Source organism: Myripristis murdjan, chromosome 24 (assembly GCF_902150065.1).
Source record: "Myripristis murdjan chromosome 24, fMyrMur1.1, whole genome shotgun sequence".
Classification (NCBI taxonomy): Eukaryota; Metazoa; Chordata; class Actinopteri; order Holocentriformes; family Holocentridae; genus Myripristis; species Myripristis murdjan.
Genome location: NC_044003.1, coordinates 24,111,955 through 24,137,026, shown reverse-complemented (window position 1 = coordinate 24,137,026; position 25,072 = coordinate 24,111,955). Strand labels below are relative to the sequence as shown.

The following is a 25,072-nucleotide window of genomic DNA, read 5'->3' as shown; positions in this document are numbered from 1 at the left end:
AAATGCTGCTGCTGCTACTCAGTGTGTTTTTTTTTTTTTAATTTCCTCATCATGGATGGCTTCAGAGTGCTTTGAACTTTTTTTTTCAATCATTGCCCTTGAACTCAAACAGCAACTTAAATGGACTCCTATCAAGAAAAGAACAAAGGAAAGAACACACTGATAATGATGATTTTCCCTTAAATTTCCCATTAAGTTAGAAAAACTTTTTTCCCCCATGTTGTATGTTATGCACACTGCTGGTGCAGCACTTTACTGAAGTTAAATCACACCTATGGCGAGTGAAATAATCCAGCCCAAGATGCCTTTGTTTTGTGGCTGTACCATCACATCACATCAAAAATATCTACATGTCCTGATCTTCATTGTATGCACATTTCCCTGTAATTCAGCAGGAGATATTTGGTACCTTCAGAGACCTTGGGATCTCCACTGGGATCTCAAATAAAGTTCTGCAGGTTGTATTTGTGCTGCAAATGCATTTGTAATGACAAAGCGATGCAGACACTGCATTTACTCTGAGTGTGAAATGGCCACTAGGAGCTGTGCTAGGCGTGAGGCTTTGTGGTTTGTGTGTGTGTGTGTGTGTGTGTGTGTGTGTTTTCCTGGACAGTCCTAATGGCTCGAGGCCTGAGCAGGGATAAAGGCCAAAGACAGATAGGAGGACGATGACTCCCATGAGAAAGTACAGAACAGAGGAAAGTGTGACTGAGGGTGAGAACATGGAGGGAGGGTAGAGGGACGGGTAGAGAGACGAAACACAACTTGCCTTCTGTTGTGTTAAAATTAACATATGGCCATGTATGCATTATTTCATCCCCTGGAGCAGAGGTCAAAGAGAGTCTGACCCTGACCTGTGGTTGCTGTCTCACTACTGCCCTCCTGTGGACACTGTGTGGTATGGCTAGATAAAACTCCAGCTGATCGAGCTGCAGGAAACTTCCAGGCTGTTCACCTAGAATGAGAGCAAATGTCCTTTGCATGCTGTAAAAAAAAATAATGTGTGACAATCATGTTCTGCAGTTCACATAGAAAGAAACACACTCCATTCCCTGTGTAGGGAACAAACCATAGGTCTCAAAAATAAAAACGCACACACACGAGTTTTCACAAAGGACTTAAAATTTATAAATATTCTTTCAATGGAACATTAAATCAGTAGGGATGTTATACAATTCTTCCAAAAAATCCGAGATTTTCAGAGAGCATGACAAAGTGAGGATAATCTGATACACACATTGCTTCTCTACTCCAAAAATATCTAGACTTTTTTTAATATATATATCCCCCGTTTTTTTCCAAATATATCAAAATATATGTCGACAATAAGCGTCAATACAGAGCACAGAAAGCAGAATCTCATGGGTTGGTCGGGTGCTTTGTTTGGATTCGCGGAGTGAACACACTTCCTGGGTAGCATCACTTAAGGTCAGAGTTCACTCAGTATTTGACCCCTACACACACACACACACACACACACACACACACACACACACACACACACACACATACGCAGACCGTTTCCTCCCGAGGGCTGGCCGGTCCAAGTCTCATGGCAACGAAGGATGCAACTGTGTCCATGCAAAGCCGCTAGGAAATTAGGTAATGTAAATAATAACATACAATCTATTCCATGCTTGTTTCAGGACTGGCCAGCACTTGGGAGGAAGACTCCTGGCAGCATCCCAGTCGGGAATCTTCCTCTCCAGAATGCCTTTTTTCCCCAGGGAAGGGAGGTTACAACTCCCACTTTTCTCAGTCACCACAAGGAAAGGAGACAAGGAGAGGAAGCTGGTGAAGAGCACTGGGACGTGGCCATGAGAGCGTTCTGCAGACACAGGATTTCTGCCCTCTAGGGGTCAAATGCTGTCAATGCACATCTGGGAGAAAGGCAATGATGGCCAACTGAATTGGACAACGGGAGAGGGGATCCAGCAAATCCTTAATAATTTGATTAACTCTCAAGTGATTTTACAATCTTTTTCCTTTTCTTCTTTTTTTTTTTCAAAGCCCACTAGAAATAGGCAAACTGTACTGCAAATAATTCCTGACACTTGACAGACACAGACACCCCAGGATCCTTCAAGGAGCAGACCGAAGGTTGGTTTGAGCCTCTAAAAATGATAAATCAGGATTTGTGGATGGGAATACTGGTCCTCGGTCAATGCCTGAGTGCACTTTCCACCTGGAGCCAAGAGGACGCCCTGTCCTGTCTCAGGTGTAGAGTGTCTCTCCCTTAATAGGACAAATCAATGGAGGCTCAGGTGACCATGTTGCCACGGCAATCTCCCAAACGTCACACTTAAAAGTCAGTCGGAATGGCAGGAGAGCTAGAAGTCGCCTCTTCGCACAGGTCTCGCTTCAGATTGGTCTTTTACCCACGCCGGAGTGACATCTGTGAGGTGAAATTGATCATCATTGATCCCCGAGGCTGTGATCAGGGGCCACGTCTGCTCTCCCGTCCGCCAGGGTGTGCTTTGGTCTGGTTTCCACCCCTGATACCAAGTCTCTTTAATTATACAAACTAGTTACATTTACAACTCTGTCAACCGCCACTCAGTCATTTAGTCTCTTAACTCATATAAGTTACAAATAAACAGAAATTGGTTCTATCCTGGACCACAAAGAAACAGGTTTTTTGTCTTTTTTTTTTTCAAAACTCAATTAAACACAATATTTCCAAATAAGTTAAATTGAAATCTTAATATATTGTAATGTTTACTCCATTTAAATATTTTGTTACTTTAAATATAATTATTACAGATCTTGCAAAAATACTACACTGTGCATTGGCTGTCTGCTTGTTTAAAGAGTGCCCGGTGCTTCCTGGGTTAAGGTTTCAGATATGTACACTTCATCAGAAATCGCCTGGAAAGGGAGTTCTCACTCTCCACTGCCTACATGCACAATCTTTGTAGGCCAAACTACGGCATCACCCACACCCGCCCCTGTTCTCCTTCATTAAATCTTTCTTTTATTTGGTCAAATCTCAGTTCATAATGTTGATGATTTTTTTTTCTCCCCCCAAAACTAATTCAAAATAAAATAAAAAATAATACATAGCATTTTTTCTTGATTTGTTAAGTTCATTTTTCAAAAATAGTAACTCTAAAAATATATTGCATATGCCATCTTATGAAATTGAGATAATAAAATATTCTTAATAAGGACAAATTTTTCTTAAAGTAGGAGAATATATATTACTTCTCTGAAGAATCTGGGCAATAATAGAAATAAATAACCCAATGATCAGGTTTGGAGTTCTCTCGGATCGCGCTCGTTTCGCCGCTGTTTCGGGTCGGGAGTCGCTCTGTTCAAAAAGGGCAAAAAGGGAAAGATGGCTTCAGAAGATTCAAAACTTTATCCAATATTTGCTGCCTATAGGAAAGCAATCGGGTACTCTTTACCTTTTTTTTTTCTCTTTTTTTCTTAATACAAAGGTACACACACTCCGACACTACATGTTTTTTTTTTTGTTTGTTTTTTGTTTTTCTGACTGAACGTGACAGTAAAACACTTACAGGTTAAAAGGCAATGATGAATGACCGTGGTCAGAGATCCGCCACGTCACAATAATTTACCAAAAGCCACCCACCCCGCCCCCTCACGCTCCAAAAAACCCTTTCACACGGTGCTACGTTTGTCCGCGCGGCGAGTCAGGCCTACACCCACGTGCCTAACACGGTAACAAGACAACTCCTCTACTGGTACAATAACATTAACCGACAAAGCAGCCATGACAGCCCTACTGTTTCCACTCGCGACCAAACACGCACACGTGAACGATGCACCGTATTCCCCCCACCCTCCCCGCCCCCGTGTATAATATTAGTAGCTGGAAAAAGAGAGAAAGAAAGCAAAAAAAAAATGAACACAATCATCAATGTTGTAATTAAGGAATGGATTAGTGCAATATAACGAGGGGGGGAGGTGTGGAGGGCGAGGGAGGAGAAAGGAGCGCTGCTTTGTGTGACATCCTTTGGTTTATCTTGGGGTTGTGGGGGGTTTTGGACTGTGTGTGTGTGTGTGTGTGCGTGCGTGCGTGTGTGTGGGCGGTTCAAAGAAGGAAGAGACGGTGTGTGTGTGCAGGAAAAGAATGCGTAGATCAGACATTCCCCGACAGTGTGTTTCTGGGTTTGCAAGGCGAGCAGCTAGAGCGAACAGGTCTGCGACGTCAAAGCACATTGTCCATGAAGCGATGGCTACATACAGAGCATCACAGGATAAAATGGCTAGTTGGAGGGATCTTTTTTTTTTTTTTTTTTTTCTGTGCCTGGTGAGTGGTTGATGATGATGATGATGATGATGATGATGTGTGTCTCCAGTGATGGCATGTCACAGCTGTAAATCAATCAAGTCGATCGGTCGCCCAGCAACGACAGGTCGACGCGCGTGTTTCGTTAAAGTCCTACTTTCAGGAATACAGTACGCCCGTTCTACCACTTTCTAGTTCTATGTGGTGGGTCTAGCTGCCTAAAAGCACTACCTGCAAGTCATAAGGCAAGTCACAGGGAACAGCGGATGTGAAAAAAATTAAATTAAAAAAAAAAAATGAACAAACAGGCCTCCGCTTGATAGGCCAATGCAGGGCACAGGAGCATCTCCTCAGTGAGGAGTCTCTTCACAGAGGCTCTTTACAGCAAGGCTTCCTCAACTTCACTCTCTGGAGCTGAGATGACATTTACTTTAGTCAAGAAACCTGGGCTTTTGTTGCGTGTATGTGTGTGTGTCCAAATAAAATAGGCTGTAGCCCTTTTTAGGGTCCTGACCTGAAGTTTCCGAAACACTTCTCTATAGAGTTTGGTACGGAAAAAAAAAAAAAAAAAAAAAAAAAAAAACGTTCTGCCTCACGAGCCCCATCAAGTACAGTATTTTAGGTTGCACAGAGCATCATTCGAGATGAAAGTATTTTCTATTTCTGTCAGTGTCAGTGTGTTGTGGCACACAGGAGAGAGGATGGAGGGAGCTCCGCTACCTCTAAAGCTGCTTGTGTGGTTTTGATTGCCTGAAAGCCTCCTGAATAACCATCACACATACCCATATTTATCCATTTATCCACACTGACAACAATCACGCGCACTCACTCACTCACACAAATCTCTGAGACAAACTCAAATCAGGAGAAATAATATGACACTCTCCATTAGCTGCTCCTTCACCCTGGCTGGTTCAACACCATTAACATTGAGCTGACAGTACAGGGTTATATTCCCCAAAAGCACCTTAGCAAAACAGCATCTCTGAGCCAGTGGCTTACAAATGGAACAAACATGATTGTTGTGCTAAGGTGCTTTAGGGGAAACCGGGTCCTGACAGTGGCCCGGTTCAGCCTGCCGGTCTGCATTTCTGGCTGGCAGGGGGGATGCAAAGGCTTGGTAATGCATCGTAATGCACATAACCTCTGAGCGCCGTTGTGGAGGCTGACAAATCCAAGCTGAGCTCGTATCTGTGATGATGAATGAATTCGAAAACGTCGCCTTTCCTCACTCCTCCAGACCAGGAAAAAAAAGAACTGGTGCTCTGACTGAGATGGGTTCACATATCACAATTTAATCCCTCTTTAGTCGGCTAAAGGGATCTGTGCTTCATAATGTGTCATGAACACTTTTTGCTTCATGGGTCCCTTGCCAAAACCTCTGCCTGCCTGCCCCCCTCCTCGCCCCCCCACCCCCTGCCTGTGAGGTACCCAGCAGAAAAGACACCGGTTTTCTGTTCCTTCAACCCCCCCTTACGCAGGAGGGAGCTACGTGTTGATTAATCGGTGGGCGCGGGCGCCCCCTACTGCAGGTTCTTCAGGATGCGTCCGTAGCGGAAATCGTAGACGTGTCGGCAGAGATACACCAGCTCGGGGTCGACGTCTGTGGGCACACAGCGGTGAGAAGGGGGGGCGAAGTCGGGGCGGCAGGGCACCATGCTGGCACTGCCAGGTGGGGCGCCTTCGGCACGCCGCTTCACCAAGGCACAAAATCTGTCGAAAGTCAGGCGGAGGACAAATAAAAAGGTGACACTCAATCAAAATGATCTCTGGTAACAGACTCAGTACTTTTACATCTTTCAGCTACTACTCTCAAAAAAAAAAAAAAAAAAAAAAAACTAAAACCTGATACTGTCGTAAATGCAGGGTCCGAAACTAGCACGTGACCACCCACCACATATTTGCTGATCATTGATTCGATTATGTCAGTGTCAAGTAAATGGAACCAATTTATCAAACAGATATAAAAGATACAAGTATGTTCACGCTGTGACACCAATCACTGGATATAAAACAAATCTTTGCATTTGTTAGGCGGCTGTGATTGGACCTATACGCACAATGTTTTTGTCACTGGTTGAAACACCTGCTTGAGAATCAAACAGAAACCTCACTTTGCCTTGTGCATTTCTGTGAAAATTTTTGGCAAAATTAGTCAGTTTTAGAAAATGATGTTGGTAATAGGTAAATAAATAAATAAATAAGACAGCTTTGGTAAGTACTGGACTGATAACTAATTAACTTTTCTGGAACCTGGCCTTCATTTAAAAAAAGTTTGTTCATTTAATCACATTATGAAACCTATTTTGTCTTTAAGAATCTATAAAACATTTTACAAGGTGTGCTCATGCAGTTCAGGGATTTTCTTTTTCATATTGAGTGGGAAAAAAAAAAATCCTGCAAAATGCCTGAGTGTCTAGTCTTTTTTTTTTTCCACTCAGCAGACATGGCGTCCACCAAAGTTAGTGACTCTAACCTGGTGTTCTTGGCCCCTGAACTCATCAACACGTTACAGTGTCACCGACATGTGATGTGAAACCCATGAAGAACAGGCTTCCACGTGTCTCATGAAGCGGAGGTGTTAATTGAAAAGAAAGACTCCAAACCATTTGAAAGGAAATCCTGCTAACAACTACAGGTGAGATGTGGGTTTGTGGTTTTATGTGGGTGTATATATGTGTGTGAGTGTGTGTGTGTGTGTGTGTGTGTGTGTGTGTGTGTGTGTGTGTCCTTACCTACAGTACTGGGCTAGTGGGAGAACATAGCATCTGTCTTCTATGCAGGCCACACTGTTTTCATCCTGATGCCGAGAGGCGAAAATCTCATTCTGAAACCAGCAGTGGGTGTAGAATGTCACATCGACACAATAGGAAATATTGAAATGACAGCACTGTTCAACCACAAGCAGAGTGAATCTTAATTGTTCGTGTGCAGCAGAACTGTTCCTGTGCGCATCCGACACCCATGTGCAAACACACCAAAAAAAAAAAAGTCCTGCTCTGCTAAAGACATGCTGCAGGCATCCGTCGTCACTGGAAAAACGAGCGGTGTTCGATTGTGTTGACTTTCCAACGGTGAAATTGCATTCCTCGCATGCTCCTTGTTTGTGTGAGACAGAGGTGGCGGAGATACCATCGTTTCTGCCATTGTGATTCTACTGGAGAACTTAGCCGCTGGATTATTTTTCTGGAATCAACAGTTCGAGCGTTGCCGAGAGAATGCTAATCACGTCTCCGGCAGTGGTGAGTGTCTCCAATATTTGTTTGCAATATTTGTTTATTGATCATTCATTTGTTTGCTCAGATGTTTACAATATTTGTGTTTGGCAAGGTGACACGCGCGATACGCAGCTTTCTGGCGCATCGGTTTACTCCTCCGCTGTTTGTCAGGCCGCCGTGGATCAAAGACTGGTTTTAAAGCAATTACAAAAACTCATAGCTCCAATTAATTGTATGCTCACCTCACAGTGTGTGCTGGGATCTCTGCCTCCCTGGGTGTGCTCAGGTCGGTAGTACCAGAAAAGACTCATCATCAGCTCTCCTGGGCGCCAGATTGAGTATCATACACGCACGCACACACACACACACACACACACAGAGAGAGAGCAATGAAAATGTATTAGGGCTGCCCCCCTAAACTCGGCAATTCGAATTATCGATCATAAACCCTCTGCAGTAAGGTGCGCTTTGCAATACCAGAACAAAACAGATGAAATGTAGTCTATTTCTGCTGAGATGTACCTTCATGATCAAAATGACAAATTGGAACATGTGTGGTCACAGACAGACCAAGAGAAACACACACATATCACAGCCTATAGTGTTCTTATAGTATTTTTATAATCCTTCTGTACTGCTGAAAATTCACCCCGCGGACCATGCTGCCGCTCCAAGAGAAAGGTCTCAGGGATGGTGAATGTGGGCCTTTTTAGGCCTAAGATGTTTAATTTGCTTCATAAATTAGTCATTTGTATTTTCTGACTTAATCAAACATGCTTGTAATGCTGCCTCATTAAAAAAACGCACAGTAATTCAAACTGGCAACTACAATCTTCATGCGGTCGTCTTGATGAATTTGATAGATTTTTAATGCTCAAGCATGTTTGTATGACTCTGCTGCATGTGATTGATTATGATGACTTTGATTGGTATGAAAATGGCTAATGAAAAATGAAACTTATACCAGTGCAATTTCTAGTGATGAATTAAAACAAAATAGACCGACAACCAGCTGAATTGTCATAATGAACAGCCAAATGTGATTCAATGAAGGCGAGTTAGGTACTTCTCTAGTTGATATAGATTAAAATGATGTGCCTTACATCCATCCATCCGCTTTGTCTCCACTACCTGTTTTGGGGTCCTCCCAGAGAGCTGATATCTTGGCAACATAGGGGAGGGACTTCTTCCTGGGACCAGACCGCAGCAGCACAGTGTCTCTGACATGAATCACTTCGCCATCCCTCTCCACTCCTTCGTAACACTGCCGCAGGGCTGTCTCTTCCTCTCCCTGAGACAGAAATGCATGCATGCACGTGTACATGCAAACACACACACACCCACACCCCAAGAGTCAGACATAGATCTCATTATCAAGACAAAAAGGAATCTGTCAAATGGAGCTATTTGGTAAAACTCAATTATCTTCCCCCACCCAAGAGCAACATTTTTTCCCTACCTACCAAGCTGCTGAGTGGATGCTGAGGTGTGTGTAGGCAGGGTATTATCAGGTGGCTGTGGTAACGGTATAAAGGGGTCTAGCTCTTGGTGGAGAGACAAACAGACTGAAGCTTTCTAATCCATTGCTCGACTTAAGTCTACACGCACAGACACGCGTCTATTCGCACGCTTTTCCACGCATAACCTACCGCAATGAAGACCTCTTTCTCCGTGGGCTCTCCGACAGGCCGCCAACCGTTGGTGGCTCGTCGGCGGCTGACCTTCTTTTGTTTGGTGCTGCCGAGGCTTGGCATGGATGATGGCTGTTTCTGGGTCAGCTGGGTGCGCCCCATGGACAGGGAGCCATTGGAGGGCTTGGTGCTCTGTGGGCACTCCCTGGCCAGTTTCAACCTGGCCTGGGGCTGGTCTCGCCCAGACAGGGGGGTCAGCAGGTGGGGTTTAGCCTGGGTGGAAGAGGGCACGCTAGGGAGAGGGCAGCTGGACATGGGAAGGGTGGGGGGACCCAGAAGTGGGGGGCTGTGCTCACCCTGAGGGGAGGAGTAACCCTCTGGAAAACACAATTCAGGAGAAAAAAAAAACGCTGTTAGAAAAGCAACAAAGACACAATTTTCATCAAAAACCTCACAATGAATCAACTGCACACTTCCCCTGTGGATCTGCTTAAATACAAATTTGCTCTAACAAATAGCTTTTGTTGTTTATCAGTCCGCAACCGCTCTGGAAAAAATAATATAGGCCACAAGCTCCTTATCAAGCCATATCTAAGTCAGACCCTTAGGCTATGGACTCTTTTGAAGCTCATACTAAAAACCAGAATGCTGTTGAGCCACGGATCTACCTCGAGGCACAGAGCAAACAATAAAAAAAAACTGAAGTTCTGTAAGCGATCGCTCCATCCAAGTATAATGGTGGGCCAAGTGTTTCTTTCATAATTACAGACACAAAAAACTGACACATTTGTGCTTTCTCATTTTTGCCTAGATATGAGTGTATCAAAGAACTCTCATGCAAATGCACTGGCCTCCAATGAAGGCAAATGCTCATCCACCGAGTCGAAAATATTGCTGTGGGAGAATGGCACGTCTAAACAGTGTTGGGTTAACATCACGATGAGAGCACAGAAACATGGCATGGCTCAATGCAGCTGTTTTTGGAGCAACATAAGCTCCATCTGCCTTCAAAAAGCGTCTGGATTTTCATTACGTCTGTGTTTACAAAAATGAAGGGGGGCTTCATAGGATATGTCAATTGTTTGCATCAAGCACTTAAAATAACTAACTTATCTGCCACATTAATAAAAACTCCAGCAGTCAACCATCTCTAGTTTCCACTCACCTGTTTTGATGCTGTGTGTGCAACCAGTGCATCCTGTGCTGAAAGTACACCCCCTGCTGGTGACGGGAGGCATGGCTCTGTAGGCGTAGCCGCTGATTCTGCAGGCTTCTCCGTAGCAGGGCGAGCCCACTGAGCCACAGTAGGCGGGGTGGGCCAGTCCTGAGGCGTGGGACACCCGAGGGCCCAGCAGCTTGGAGCTGCTCATCCGATTAGGGCACAAAGTGGAAGGGGCAAAGTTCAGAGGTCGTGAAGCCAGAGCCGCTGACGTTGTTCCAGTGTGTGTGGGGTGGGCGATGTGAACGTAGTAGCTAGAGAAGCAGTGGTCAGCGGTGCACAGGCAGGGGTGGGGGCTGAGGGTCAGAGCTGTGTGAGGGTGTGAATGGGTCAGGGATGGCGATGTTACTAGGCACTCTCGCTTCACAGGGGTCATGGCTGAGTTAAGAGGCTGATCGTCTGAGTCGCCGTAGGCCTGCTGGCCCAGGAAGAAAGCCAGGCGATGGCAGTACTCCACCGAGCCCTCTGGCGGACAGCAGTAGTACGGGCTCAGTTCAGCCTCCACCTGCTCCTCCTTCACTGGCTTTAGTGGGTACGCCAACATGCTGCGCGACTGGTAGCCAGGTTTGGTTAGCCGATGGGTGCAGCTGCCAGTCTCCCACTCCACTTTGGGCTCAAAGTCCGCCTTCTTCTTGCAGGACGTGCAGCCACCATGTAGGGGAGGGACCTTCTTCCCCTTCTGTTTTTGTGTGCGCCCCTTTGGTTTGAGTTTTACTCTGGAGCACTGTTTTGGGGTTGAGGCTGCAGTGGGAGCCTTGCAGTCTGTTGTGACAGTTGCTGTAGGTGTGGCCTTGACTCTCTGTTTACTGGTGGCGGAGGAGCTGGTTAACTTCAGCAGGGCTGCAGCGTTGAGACCAGCCAATCGTCTGGGGGCGGGGGCGTCAAGACTCTCCTGACTCATCGCCCCTCCCTCATCACCTCGGTTGGCTTTGGTCTTCTTGATCTGTTTAGAGCTTTGGCACGGGTCTTGAGAAGTAGAGGTTTTGCTGATGCTGCCTCGGGAAACCTTAGGACCTCCGGGAACCCCGGTCCTTGCTAGATCTATGTCCAGGGAACTTCCTCCAATGGTGGGCTCATCCTGCTGTTTCCTTGCCTGTTTGGTTGCCGGCTGCGGGTCAAGCAGCAGACTGTTCACTGCCTCGGCGTTGAGAGAGGCCAGACGGCGCTTGCGTGGTTCTGGGACATGCATACCCTCGCCATGCCTTGGGCTGTTTGACTTTGATTTGGTTTTTGGTATTATCTTTGTCTCTCTTTGTCCACTGCGTTTGCCTTTGCAGGATCTGGGTTTGAGAGACAATTGTCGATGTCCGTCATTTCTCCCCCTTCCCTCAGAACTCTCCTGTTCACGGATGCTTTCCTCTAATCGGGTGAGGAGGACGTGGCAGCTAAGCCCTTCCCCATCTGAACCCCCGGCCCTTCCCCGCAGAGGATACAACTTTCTGTCCCGTTTCTTATCACGCCTCCGGTCGAGCTTTCTGTTCTGATCTGAGCTTTTCCCTCTCCTGTCAGTCATTCTCTTGGCCGCGCCTTTTCCTTGTTTGATGATCTCACTTATCTTCTTTGTCCTTCCAAACCGTAGTGAGCGCTCAGGCCAGGCTCCGCCCATAATGCCACCATGTGGCCAACGAGGGCAGTTGTCCCGCCACTCAGTGCTGTGGCTCTGCCTGAGGGAACCCTTCTGCCTTGCGTGAGTCATCACATGCTTTCCCACAGGGCCTAAAGGAAACATAAAGCCAAGTGGTTAAACCTAAAGTTTTTCCTCAAAATGCTTACAACTGATAGAACACTACACAGTGGTACATATTTTGTAAAAAGAGGAGAGAACCCAAGCATGGTGGGCCACTAAAACAAGAGGCACATGCCCGTTAATGGCCTGGAGCTGAATTCTAACATTAAACTTTTCTCTTGTGTTTCAGCAACCTCATGAACTTACTCAGTCTGGGTGTTTAAGTCTCTTATGAGCATAAATTTTAAATTTGACCCTCTTAGAATAATAGAACATAAAAATATAGAGAAAATAATAATACAGATCAGCAGGCACTAGTTTTGTCCATAACAAATGAATTTCAGGTAGAGCTGGGTGATATGGACAAAATCAAATATCATGATATTTTTGACTGAGCACTTCATTACTGACACTGTGACAATTTTGGGATGACTAATGATGCTTTCATAAGCTATTTTCACACAAGAGTTTTTTTTTTTTAATAAACAGTCTTAAGTAATGTGAATATACAGGCAGAGGAAAATAATAGATCAACTAGAACAGTCTAGTTCTAGTAGGTTCAGAAAATTGCATCTCTTTACTATTAACAGCCTTTCTGTCCAGACAAATCTAGAAGCACTCCTGTCACTTGAAATGAGGACACGCACAAATCTGACAATGAAGACAGACAAGAGCCCATGAAATCTGAGCATGAGAAGAAAAAGGATGGGCAGTGAAAAGTGTTGCACATACTGCTACCTCCAACTTGTATCTACTAGCGTTGATGTCAGCACAAGAACAAATTGAGATTCAGTGCATAAACAGGCTTAATGGCAGGCCGTTGAGCCTCAGCAGAGACGTTTTGCAATCAGATATAATTTATGTAATCATATGGCAAGCTCCAGCTATTTTACGCCTGCTTTTGATTGTCTCATGATAATGGCATTGTGTGTGTTTCAGGCTGCCCAGGGGAAACCAACAGATCCAGTCATTCATCTGCTGCGCTCCTTACCTTATCGCCTTGTGTGCGCACCTCTCTAAAAGCATGACAATAAATTCTGTTAAGACCCATTGTTTAGTCTGAAATGTTAAGAGGAAAATGTTGTTCACAAGGCCTTGCTACAGTATTAAAGTCAAGTGAGTAGCTTAAAGTGTGAAAAGAAACAAGCCGGCTGAATGCCTTCTTCAAATACATGATTAACCCTACTTCACATCTTCAACTATATCAAGTCTGAAATCAACCAAAGTCCAAATAATCTTTCAATCGGGACAGAACTGAGCATTATGCATACATCTGCAATACAAAATAAATACCCTCAAACGAATTTTGCCATGATATTCCAAAATCAACAGCCAAAGGACAGTAAAAAGTAAAAGACACATTTAAGCAGCTGTTAAAATAATGCTCAGCAACTGACATCACTTGTGTGTTAAAGTAGAGGACTCACATGTTAATGTTATGCATTTACACACTTGAAGTAAAAAAAAGATTTATGTCAGACTAAAAGGCTGGGTGGACGAATATGTAAATTGAAAGCTGATTAAAGATAGAAACAAGTTTGTTAAACAGTGCACATATTCCGCATTAAAAGGCTATGCAGGTTAAAAAGTGCATGCAGCAAAAAAGTCTGATTTTTAAAAATGCTTTAAATCATGCAGGTTTCCCTTCATAAATCTGAATCAAAAATCAAATGAATGTCGGTGACATCTGAGTCTGTTAGTTCTCACGATTAACTACATGGTAAATGAATTGCCCTTCGTGAATGTTGATGTACACATAAATGTTTGTCATTACACTGTTGTTGTGTGAGAAAAAACAGAGCACGAGACTTAACAGAGAGAGGGAAAAAAGCAGCAGCAAACTTGGCTAACTGGCACAGAGACATCCACCTCTTCACCACTGGTCATACCCCGTGTCTGACAACTGAGTCTCAAAATCCAAACAAATAAATAAAAAGTATCTACTCTGCTCTTTAGTCTGCTTTTTTCTTGTTTTTGAGTCATACCAGATGATAACTGTGAAATGTCACATACACACTTACGTTCACTCATCCCAAAATTAATGCTTTTTGGGCCAACTCGAGGACTTTTTGCACTGAAGTAATGAAAAAAGGCTGCTCCTCTGGGATATTATCATTAGACATATGTGTAATTTAATATGGAACATAAAGAATTGATTTAAAACGTCATTAGAACATTTATTTTATTGCGCTGCTTTGCCAAGGAAGTCATGATTACTCAGTGTGTCCAAAGTGTGCATATGCATGGGTCAAAGTTTCCACAGAGGTATACACATTCTCCTGTCAGGTTTGCTCTTTATAAATCCAAACTTTTGTGTGGAAAGTGGCGCACACATCTTTCACGCCGTGATTTGTGCTAAGCAACGCTTACAAACGAGGGCCCCAGCAAACCACGGCTCTAAACTGTGACATTCAGCCTAGAGCTGCACTGCCGACAATGAAGAGACTGACTCTGTGAACTCAAAGTCTGCCTGAACATTTTCACCCAAGTGAGCTTCATATTCTAGTAATGCTTTCAGATCACAGACAGAAAACACGACTTTATCTGCGGAAAAAAACATCCTTGGCCCTAGCCTTTTTCATTATTTCCAATTCATTGAATATGGCTACGTGTATCACCTATTAAGGGGCAGGGCGAGGATTCAAACCAGCCTGGCTTTGTGACGCACACAGGACCGTCCCGACAGGTTATGCTGCAGTGTGAACATGATCAAGACTGGAGACTTCGGCCCAGCTGATGACTCGTCACCATGCTGGACCCGACACGAGTTTTTCAAATGTGTTTGATATTGTCAGGCACAGTCTGGCCGGAGCGATGTAGTGTGAAAACAGTCTAAGACTTGCCATGACTGGAATCTAAGACTGATCGTGGCAACAGCCAGCGGGAATTACGCTCCGGGGGGAAAGAAAACGTGAAGAAACCACAGTTTAAAAAACACTTTTTTACAACAACTCCCACTCGCATCAACACATATCCCCAACTCTGCTTGCACTTTCCTTCATAACCTCTATTGTATTTGGCGGAATAAATCTTGTGGTGGACGTGGAACCGTGCCTGGATCGGTACTCATTTGCATGCAAGAGTCATACAAAATTACTCAGTGATATACTCATCCTAATTTCACTTCAAAATACATTTGTAATGTAAATATACAACAGGTTCTCTACCAAGAGGCAAAAAAACAGCTGATGTATTTTGTATCTGTCCTGAATAAGCAGGAAAATGTTTTGAACTACAAAACAATGCAGTGTGATCTCCGTGTCCCGACAACACACATTTACATAAGATCACTTGTTTAGTCTGTATTTTGCTCGTCAGGCAAGATTTGAACAGTCTTGCTGGATGACTTAAGTTTAATCTGTCTTTGAATACGGGGATGACAAACTTCACCACTGAATCTCAGATTCTGAACATAAGAAAAATCATTTACATTCTGCCACACAATCTGAAAGATAAGTGATCTTAAGTTTCAATATCCTCAGGTTGTTAAAGCCTCTAATTTTGTTAATGACACTGCATTATCACGTATAGACAGCTGCACTGAAATATGTGTTTGGTGGAGGATAACTAAAGATGATGAATTATCTTTGTCCTGATCTCTTTTTTTTTTTTTTTTTTTAATACCATGAAGGCCGTGTTCTGGTAGGTCGCTGCCGATCAGTGTAGGTGGGAGATGTAGGGAGGAATGGCCTGTGAAATACTATCTCATGTGACAGTAATCTGGCCATATGGCAATTTGGTTCTATAAACACAGTTAAGCTTGGTGATTCTCAGAATTAATTTCACGTTTACAGGGAGAGGATCGATTACCCTGCACTCCATCTCTAATTGGTTAGAAAATAGATCATCAGCTTCTCTCACCAACCCACAGACTCTGTGCATTAGCTTCTTCTCATGATCACAAGGATAAAACTTCACTGGTTTCCAAAAACATCATGGACAACACAAGCCAAATGTGAGGAGATAACACAATTAAGGACAGGAACATGATAAAGACACTCAAACCAACAAAGCAAAGTCCATAATTCTCTCTAATTCTACGTTCTAAATCTGGTCTAATCTAATCTTATTCTAAATTTATGCTCATCTTTTGTTCCATCTCACATAGAGCAGATGCATTTGAAACACCATAGATGTTCCATTAACATAGACGCAAAATCTTTTAATCAACAACACAAATTTTGTGCATCAGCCTTTCAAATCAAGCAAGCTATGCACATAATCAATAGTATTGAAAATTGCACACCTTGTAGGATAAAACTCCAACTCTTGGGTTAATCCATCCAAGTAAAAAAATATAGCTCTATAATACACTTTAGAATTATTCTACACAACACACTTTAGGCAAAACATATACATCCACATAAAATACAATAATAAAACCATTAAAAAAATGGAAAAATAGCATTAAGTATGGCAAGGTCACTGTGAACCTACTTACTTCCTATGGAGGCACTCTATAGGAATATTACAGGAATATCACAGCGATACCATAGGTCAAATTTGCCATAAAATATGATAAGGTCACTATAAACCCGCAAATGAATACCACAGACGCAGGCTAAGTCACTATAAGAATATTATAAGCATATGACTGATATTTGTTGTTAGATACATTCACTGCAAGTTGCCTTAACCCTGTCGCTGTGGATGAGCAAACTATTCACACAGGTCCACATTTACACCACTTCCAGCCAGTCTGGAATGGAAATGGTGCACCTCGTGGGATTGAGACGGGAATAATTCTGCAGCCGATCATTTGATTATATTACACAATATAAAATCATCAGTGGCTGGATGTGCCTATTGCAAAGCACCTGTAATTAATACATCATAGACTCGGGTTTGCTTCTCCTTTTAACTTTCAGCGAGAGCCAGAGGAGATGCCCGAGCAGCACAATAATATATATATATATATTTTTTTTTTTTAAAAATCAGTAATAATGACAACAACCAGGGTAAAGGCAGTTCATTTAGGAGCAGATTGAAGGGTTTAATATTTTACATTTTCCATGTCACAGCTGGCTGGCAGGCTGCTAAAGCACGAGGCGTTGGCTTGTTGGGCTTTATCAGGAGAGATTTTAAGAAAGACTTGGAGAATGTGAAGCCTTCCCAGCTCCGTGTTGTTTTGAGGACTTGCCCAGCGAGCCTTCCACTATAGCGCCTGATCAACAAACCCATCAAGCGAGATCTTGAGGACGTAGTGGCCGAGGAATATACAGTGGGATGGGATACAGTAGGCATACAGCTTGACGTAGCCTGCCCATCTGAAGTAGCCAGCCAGGCTCTAAATATGGGCTGGAGAGGAGGAGGGAGGAGGGGGGCTACCCGAATATACACCAAGCAAAATAAAGGGCAGTCACCCCTGAGCTCATTTTGTAACCGCATATTTGTGAAACGGCGGCTATGTTGCACTGCTACCCAGCTGTACTTGTGTATCTACGAGGATATGGCACGTAGCAGGCTGTGTATCGTTTTCTAGTGCACGAAGCGAAAATGGGCTCTGCGCTCCTCTCTGGACGGCTGGCTGTCGGAGCAACTTCAAACATCGAGGCCGGAATAAAAGCAACATTTCGAGGTGGTAACTTACGCTCGCCGACACGCTCCTGCTACTCGGGAATCGTCGAAGAAACGGGAGCCGGACTGGTGCGATGGCAGGGCTCCGTAACTGGGAGAGCTGGGGAGTGGAGGACGGTGGCGCTGCGAGATGTGCTCTTCCTGGTTGGGGCTTCCACCGATTTGCAGAAAACTTAATCTTAACCAATTGCCATACGGACCAGCCTCGCTGACACCCCCGTCCTCCAATGACGGACAAACAGCTGTTTATTCTCGGGGCAAAAAACTAAATATTTGCGGTAGCCGAAGTCGCACCTAGTAACTTGCTTCCACTAGACTGATATAAGGCAACATCATGGGCGATGGAGGTTGTCCCCCACCACACACACACACACACACACACACACACACACACACACACACACACACACACACACCTCCTCCCGTCCTCATTCCCCTCCCCTCACCCCCACGACGGCAGGCTCACCCTGTCATTTGTCAGGACCGGATCACATCCAGGCAGCCACCAGACCTTTAAAACACGCCTGGAGAAATATGTCTATGTATGCATGAGGGAAAAGGAGGAAGCAGGGGAAAAGGGGAGAAACCATCAAAATCAACAGTGTCCCGTGTGGTGTAGATGGCACGAAAATGCAAATGCTTCCCCTGAAACGAAGTTCTCATGAGGTATGGGATGTAGTGCAGGATAAACCCACTGAAAACTCAGTTTACACACCTGTATAAGCTGGTGTAAGGCTTTTTTTTTATTATTCAGGGTATATAGGCTATAATAGTGTCAAATTAGTTAAAGTTATAGGAGATGTGGCTTTTAGGGTCAAAAAGCATATAACTTTTCCAGAAAAATAATTGATAGGCTATTTAAAGTGGACTGGGGAAAAAAAAAACACAATACACATATACTGCACTTCAGTATTACGAACACAACCACTGTGTGAGAGCCATACAGCCACACACTTAGTTGATGAAATAATCAATATGCTGAAAGTATTTTTGTGTTTGTTTTCAATTTTCTACACAAGGCTTTTGCCTTTGAGAGAATATTTGTTGGACAAAACACAGAGAGACAAAATCTAGCAAACACTGGAGATGGTTGTGTTTTTTTCCACACCCCGATGTGCAAACTGAAATCGGGACCCAAAAACCGCAATACAAACCAAAGCGTGTTTATTGAACCGTCACACCCCTGCTATGTGTTTATACCGGTAGCCACCATACCGGTTATGATCATCACTGACTGGAGGTCATAGTTCACACAGCATTTTTTTTTTTTTTTTTTTTTTTTATTCAGCTCCACCAGCTGGAGTGCCAAACAACATATACCAATTACAGATCGCGTCCAGCCTCCTGAAAGGTCCAGATGACACGGGGATCATGTGTTCTCTAAACATGGGGAAGTGAAGCAGATTAAAGTACCTTGGCTGGGTAAGTTTCCTCACTGTGATGCAGCTTGACAACACTGTCAAAGTATGACCAGGATAGGAATGATTACAAAAACTGTAATCCATCGCGGGTTATGGATTGTCTGCTAACACTGTTCGGACAGGTTACTCTGAAAAATAGATTTTTTTTTCTTTTTCTGGGGGGGTGGGGGGGCTGATAAACGAATGACCCCACTTGTAAATAAAAAGACATCAGTTACAATTTGCTCACAAAATATGCCCGCCGCTTAAGGTTGGTTGAGTGAACCTAAATCCCGGGGCACACAATCTGCCACTGGATTTGCACTGTGCTTTAGAGAGATTCTTGGAATACAAAATGACAAAAACAACAAAGACTTTTCCATGTGTTTTAAAATTTGCCAAAGTGTACCTCTGACCACTTAAGTGTAAAAATGAACTAAGTTACATTTATCTTTTCAGGGCATATGGCCTGTAAAGAATGTCCACTCGTGTGTGTTTTTCCTTGTGCCATGGCTTCAGAACGGATTCCAAATGCATTTTTCCCTCTTAAATGTTACGTAATCTGAAACAATCTTCAACCACTCTAAATGACTGCCGCAATTTTCGCTGCCTAATCCAATAAAGAGGTCAGGCAAAACCCCCGTTTTTATTTTGGCTTCTGTCACTAATGGCAAGACATGTTGATTAAGGCCACAGAAGCTGAAAGAGGCAAATTAAATGATCAATCAATTAAAAAGGGTTAATCGCACATTTATTACACCTATTCAAACCTTTCCAACAGTGCCTTTTACAGGCCAAACCTCTCTGTGCTGTAGGGGAGAGACACATGAGGTCGTCACATGTACAGTGGCAAATGATCAATAGCTCCACTTTTTGAGGAATGTGATCCAATCAGTTGTATTGTTGTCAACTGTTAACGTGTAAAAACTCATTGTGTACAATCTGTCCTAGACTGCAATTCACATTTCATGCCAACGATTGTGGACAGTTCAGTTTTGATTTGTGGAGACATCTGTGCCAGAGCTATAAACAAGAAGGGAACACTGGCAACTATTGATCAATACGCAAGGCAGGCAAAATCCTAGGGGGTCCATCTGTTGATCTGCTGACAGCAAATATGAGACTCACTTGAACTGAAGTGAAAATCACAGAAATAACATTTTTGAAATCTGTTCTAGATTGGACAACGCTTTGCTTTGTTGTTTTTCTTTTTTTGGTTAGACAATAACTCACCATAGAAACTTTCATGCAAAGTCAGGAGCGAACAGATGTGAGCTGAGCTTCGCTATCGGCTGCATGAAATTTCAAGTGGGCTTTTGTCACAACATCTTGAAAAAGATTTTGTCACAATGTTTTACAAATATATTCCTGTTGTAAAGCTCAGCACATTCCAAAACTTGTTTCATTGTCCTATAAATTCAGTTACTGTATCATGAACTTTTTATGATCCTATTGAGCGCTGAGTGCAAAAGTAAACTTCATCATCGTGTTTTCATTTGTTTTGCCTCGCACTGACTATGAATGGCTTGGTCGTCCTCTTATGTTATATTCCTTAATGTTTAGTGGTGGCGCAGGCCCCGGATATGAAGTATGAGTCTACTTGCAAAGCTTAATAAATATGCATCCTTTCAGAAAGAATGGGCTTGGCCACACAAAGCAAACTAACGATATTAATATTAGGGGATAGGAAAACAGTGAGCGGTTCATAATCGTGTTCGGTCTCATTTCTCCATACTTTCAACAGGGAAAAGCAGCTGCAGACATGAACGGATCACAGCAAAGTGTCACACCCAGGAAACCCAGCCTCTATCAGCTCATTTATGCATGAATTTGAGAGCTGCTTGGCCCAGTGGGCTGAGTCATGTGGTCTCACCCACTTCAACCTGTTGAGCAACTATCATTCTTCATTTGGTTGGGAAAGATCCAATTATACTGATTAATTCACTTTGAACAGTCTCGGTTCATTCAAACTGGCTCGAGTAGAGAGTGTCTGACTTACTATGGAGAAAATGACCACGCATCAAACATAAAATCAGCAATCAGGTTTGAATTTACAGCGGAGACACCACCCATCATTTAGATTGGGGATTAAAAAAAAAACAGGCACCCTCAGATTAGAAATTCACGTTATTCCCAGTGTCTCCAGAAGTGTTACTTATATTCTGTCACAGAGAAGAAAACACAAAACTCTTTTCCCTGGCGCTGGCATCACTGACAACACCGTCTTCCATATATAGAATATATATTCCATGACTCTGGGACCCTGACAAGTCATTAGTAAGACACTGTAAAAAGCCAACAATACATCTGCATTAATGGGACATGCTGAGCATCCTCAAGTCAGCTGGATTTCCTCATTTTTTGACAAAACTGAACTGTCTGTACATACAAGGTTTCAGCAGGACACTGACAGTTTGTGAACATAAACAAGGTTCTTCCAAAGCAATGAAGTAAGAAATCGAGACACCGGTCCCGCTTCTCATAAGGATGTGCAGCATGGAGCCGCTCCAGCGACAACCAGTGGGGAACACACACGGGTGCACCAAATGTTTGTTCAAGATTTTACACCCATCTGAACTTTATTTTGTCATAGTGCTATCAGTGACAGAACAGAAATTTATATTCATGCACTTCTGTGATTTTATTTAACACCTGAAATGGAGTTTGCAGGCCTAGATCTTGGTGACATCACATGTTAGGAGGAGAGCCATTTCTGCTCTCTAGTTCCATCCATGGGACACAGGAGTAAATTATTACCTGCTGGGACTGGGGTGTAAAAATAAAATATATTTGAGTAAATGCAGCCATGATCCTCGCTTGGTCTTGGAGAGGCAGAATTTTAATTTAATTTTAATATTTTCCTAAGACATTCTTGAATAATGTGTAATCGGAGGTGAGTATTAGACATAGTAACATTAATAGTGGGTTAGGGGCACCCTGGTGGCTCACCGGATAAAAGCGTGCACCATGTACCAAGGCTGAGTCCTGATCGCAGCATCCTGGGTTCAAATCCAACCTCAGGCCCTTTGCTGCATGTTATCCCCTCTCTCTACCCTGCCTTCCCTGTCTCTCTCTACTGTGACTGTCAAATAAAGCAGAAACGCTAAAAAATAAATAAATAGTGGGTTCAAGCAAATGGGAATGATTAAAGGGACAGTTCACAAAATAGAGAAAAAAACCCCACAATTTTCCCACTTAACCCTATTTTGGCAAGAGATAGTTCCTGATTAAGCTTTTCCACCTCTTAGGTCTGTGGCTCATGATGGTTAACCATGTTGTCGCCTTTGTAAAGACCATGTAAATTTTTGACAGTTTAAATACCACAAACACGCACCCCTCCAACCCCACTGCATCGGGGTAGCTTGAGACAGCAAAACCTCACCCAACCATGTAGAAAGTATCTGGATGAATAGACCGCAATAAGGGTGAACGGGAAATATTTTTTTCCTTTTATTTTTTTGTGAACTGTCCCTTTATAACTGATGACACACTCTGTGGGAGTAAAGTAAGAGACACTGAAAAAAAAAAGACCTCAGTGAGAATTAGCCCATTCTCCAGCATGAGAATGTGTTACTAAATATTTATGTTCGGAACATTCTACTTAGAGTGTTTAAACATTTATAAGATGTGGTTAGATATTTTTTTTTTTTTTTTTTACATCCCAACCCCACCCTTTCTATCCTCCAAATTTAAATCAGTACTATCTCATAGATGATGTAGGCATTCAAGTTAAGTGTTGGCAGAAATCCACTGTTAATTACCCGCTGATTGCCTTTAGAGTAATGGGTCAATTATTGCTCCTGCACGGCTATTTCATGACAGGGTTAGGCATGAGTCATTAATACACTTATATAGTCATTTTATGACATTTATGATGGTTTAGTGAGGTGTAGTCTATGGCACATCGGATCAAAGAGGTATACAGCGGAGAGATACATGCTGAGCTAAAAGCCTACTGGAGAAACCCCAAAGGATTAATGTTCAACCACAATAAACTAAAGTGTGTCAAAGAGTAGTGTAACATTTTTTTCCCATTCATACTGAAGATAGCCTTAGCCTGGCCTTGAAAAGGCCGCCTTTCAGCAAATAGTAGCAACATATTTATGATAGTGGGACCAAGAGGCATAAATAATGCTTTTGGTGGGAATATTGCTTATGAAAACAAACAGAAGGCTTAAATGACTATCTTAACCAGGAGAGGAACCAACCGAGCCACCCCAAATTTTACACTCCTCTCGCTTCTCTTTCAATAACATCAGACCAGTGTTTTACCATGCACCTCGGTAACTGATCAAATATTCTCTTATCCATATACATTAAGCTATGGTGCATGTTAAATCTGCGAGATAAAAAAAAAAAAAAGCAACAGGACAGCTAAAGTTACACTTGTCACCACACAGTTACAGCCATTAATTCCCTGTCTTTATGCATAGCTCTATCAATTGGGTACCCTAATAAATTAAATTATATTAGGTGATGTGACAACATTTGGCACTTGAGAGGCAATTTCAGATCAGGTAATGCACATCTCGTTATCTTGGCTGTATGAGCACTCATACTTAAGAAAAAAAAAACTGTTGAAGAAAATCAGCAGCTGAGATTCACAAGAGTTTTTGTATTTTTATTCATTGAAGCTCTTCCACGGCTTTGGTTTTGTTTTCTCACTCAAGTAAGGTCAAGTGCAAACTTGATGTAGGCAATAGTGCAGAGACAATGTATGAACAGCAGTGCAAATGTGTGTCTGCTGTTTACTGACAAACCAGGCCTTAGGGAATCGAGCTAGATGTCATAGCAGCAACAGGATGCAATGTGAACACCTTTTGAGTCTTTTTGACCAATTATGGCAGTCATTTCATGTCTAGCACAAATGACTCATGCTTTTTATTATCATTAAATTCTTTATTTGTCAATTAAGTCTGTAACAGCTGAGTTGTTAACTTTGCCTACACCCCAAGTAACCTGTTATAGGCTGGGTATGAGCAAAATACACCCCTCACCACACACACACACACACACACACACACCCCGCACACACAGGACTACTGTATATACCACAGCAAAGTTTGTACCCCCTCCACACACACGCACAGTACTTCATTCACACCCCAACAACCACCTCACGTGCATGCGCGCGAGCACACACACACACACACACACACACACACACACACACACACACACACACACACACACACACACACACACACACTCACTCACACACAAACACACACTCACGTACAGACCATGGGGCTGAATTTTCTATCCTAGTGAACACATCACGCATCTACCCACCCATCCAGACCACGGCTAAGCTCGTAGGCTACTTTGTCCCCATCATTAACCTTGTCTCGGACAGAGCACCATTATAACATTGGCTTTGCACTTTGGTGGCTGGTGGTGGTGGTGGCGGCGGCGGTGGCACGGAAAGGGAGGGGGGGCTGATCACACACATTGCACGGCCAGTACTACTGAGTACCACTCCCTGGGAAGCTCCCCACATCATCATGGCCATTATCTGCCAGTGAAATGTCGCGCAGAAACGGCTATAAACCATTCACAAAAGACAAGATCCAGCCTTGCTGTGAGTGTAGAGCAGCAGAGAGAGAGGAGAGTGTGTGTGGTAGAGGAAAGGAGAGGTAATGTAGAGCAGCCGCTACTTACCGTGGCTCTCTGTGGCACTATTCTCGTCTAATTGTCAATGGTGCGAGGAGCCAGGGCACCTTGTTGTCCAAATGGTTAGGTAAGGCAAGTCCGGCTGGTTAACCGATGCAGCAGGACTGGAGGAAATAGAGAAAGATATGCGCCGATGTTGTCGCCGATGTCGGCTTCCTCGCCACTCGACTCGAGGGATCCCCTTATTATCGACGGAGCAAACAACTCTCTTTCTCGCAATAGGTAACACTCTTCTCGGAAGCGAACGGGGCTTGCTCAAGCTGTTTTCATATCCCATCCGCTCTGCCACACCAACGCGGCTGTGTGAAAATGTGGACGGCAGGCTGCTGGGAGAGCTACAGTAGCCCGCACACACGTCGCTTATATCCGTTAC

The 25,072-nt window shown here is 43.5% G+C and overlaps 1 protein-coding gene across 2 annotated transcripts; it reads right to left on the bottom strand.

Annotated features, from left to right (window-relative positions):
- Nucleotides 1-1,127: 1,127 nt before the first annotated feature.
- On the bottom strand, nt 1,128-24,912 carry LOC115356378 (bromo adjacent homology domain-containing 1 protein). 2 transcript variants are annotated; one of them, XM_030047522.1, is made up of 7 exons: nt 24,688-24,912; nt 10,270-12,039; nt 9,123-9,481; nt 8,605-8,764; nt 7,716-7,795; nt 6,991-7,082; nt 1,128-5,968 (listed from the first exon to the last, which is right to left on the bottom strand). In XM_030047522.1, exons 2-7 carry the CDS (start codon nt 12,017-12,019, stop codon nt 5,779-5,781), a joined length of 2,631 nt encoding a protein of 876 aa, XP_029903382.1. In that variant the 5' UTR covers nt 12,020-12,039; nt 24,688-24,912; the 3' UTR covers nt 1,128-5,778. The 2 variants fall into 2 exon arrangements, with proteins under 2 accessions (XP_029903382.1, XP_029903381.1); XM_030047521.1 differs by lacking the exon at nt 24,688-24,912 and adding an exon at nt 17,640-17,952.
- Between the last annotated feature and the right edge of the window lie 160 nt (nt 24,913-25,072).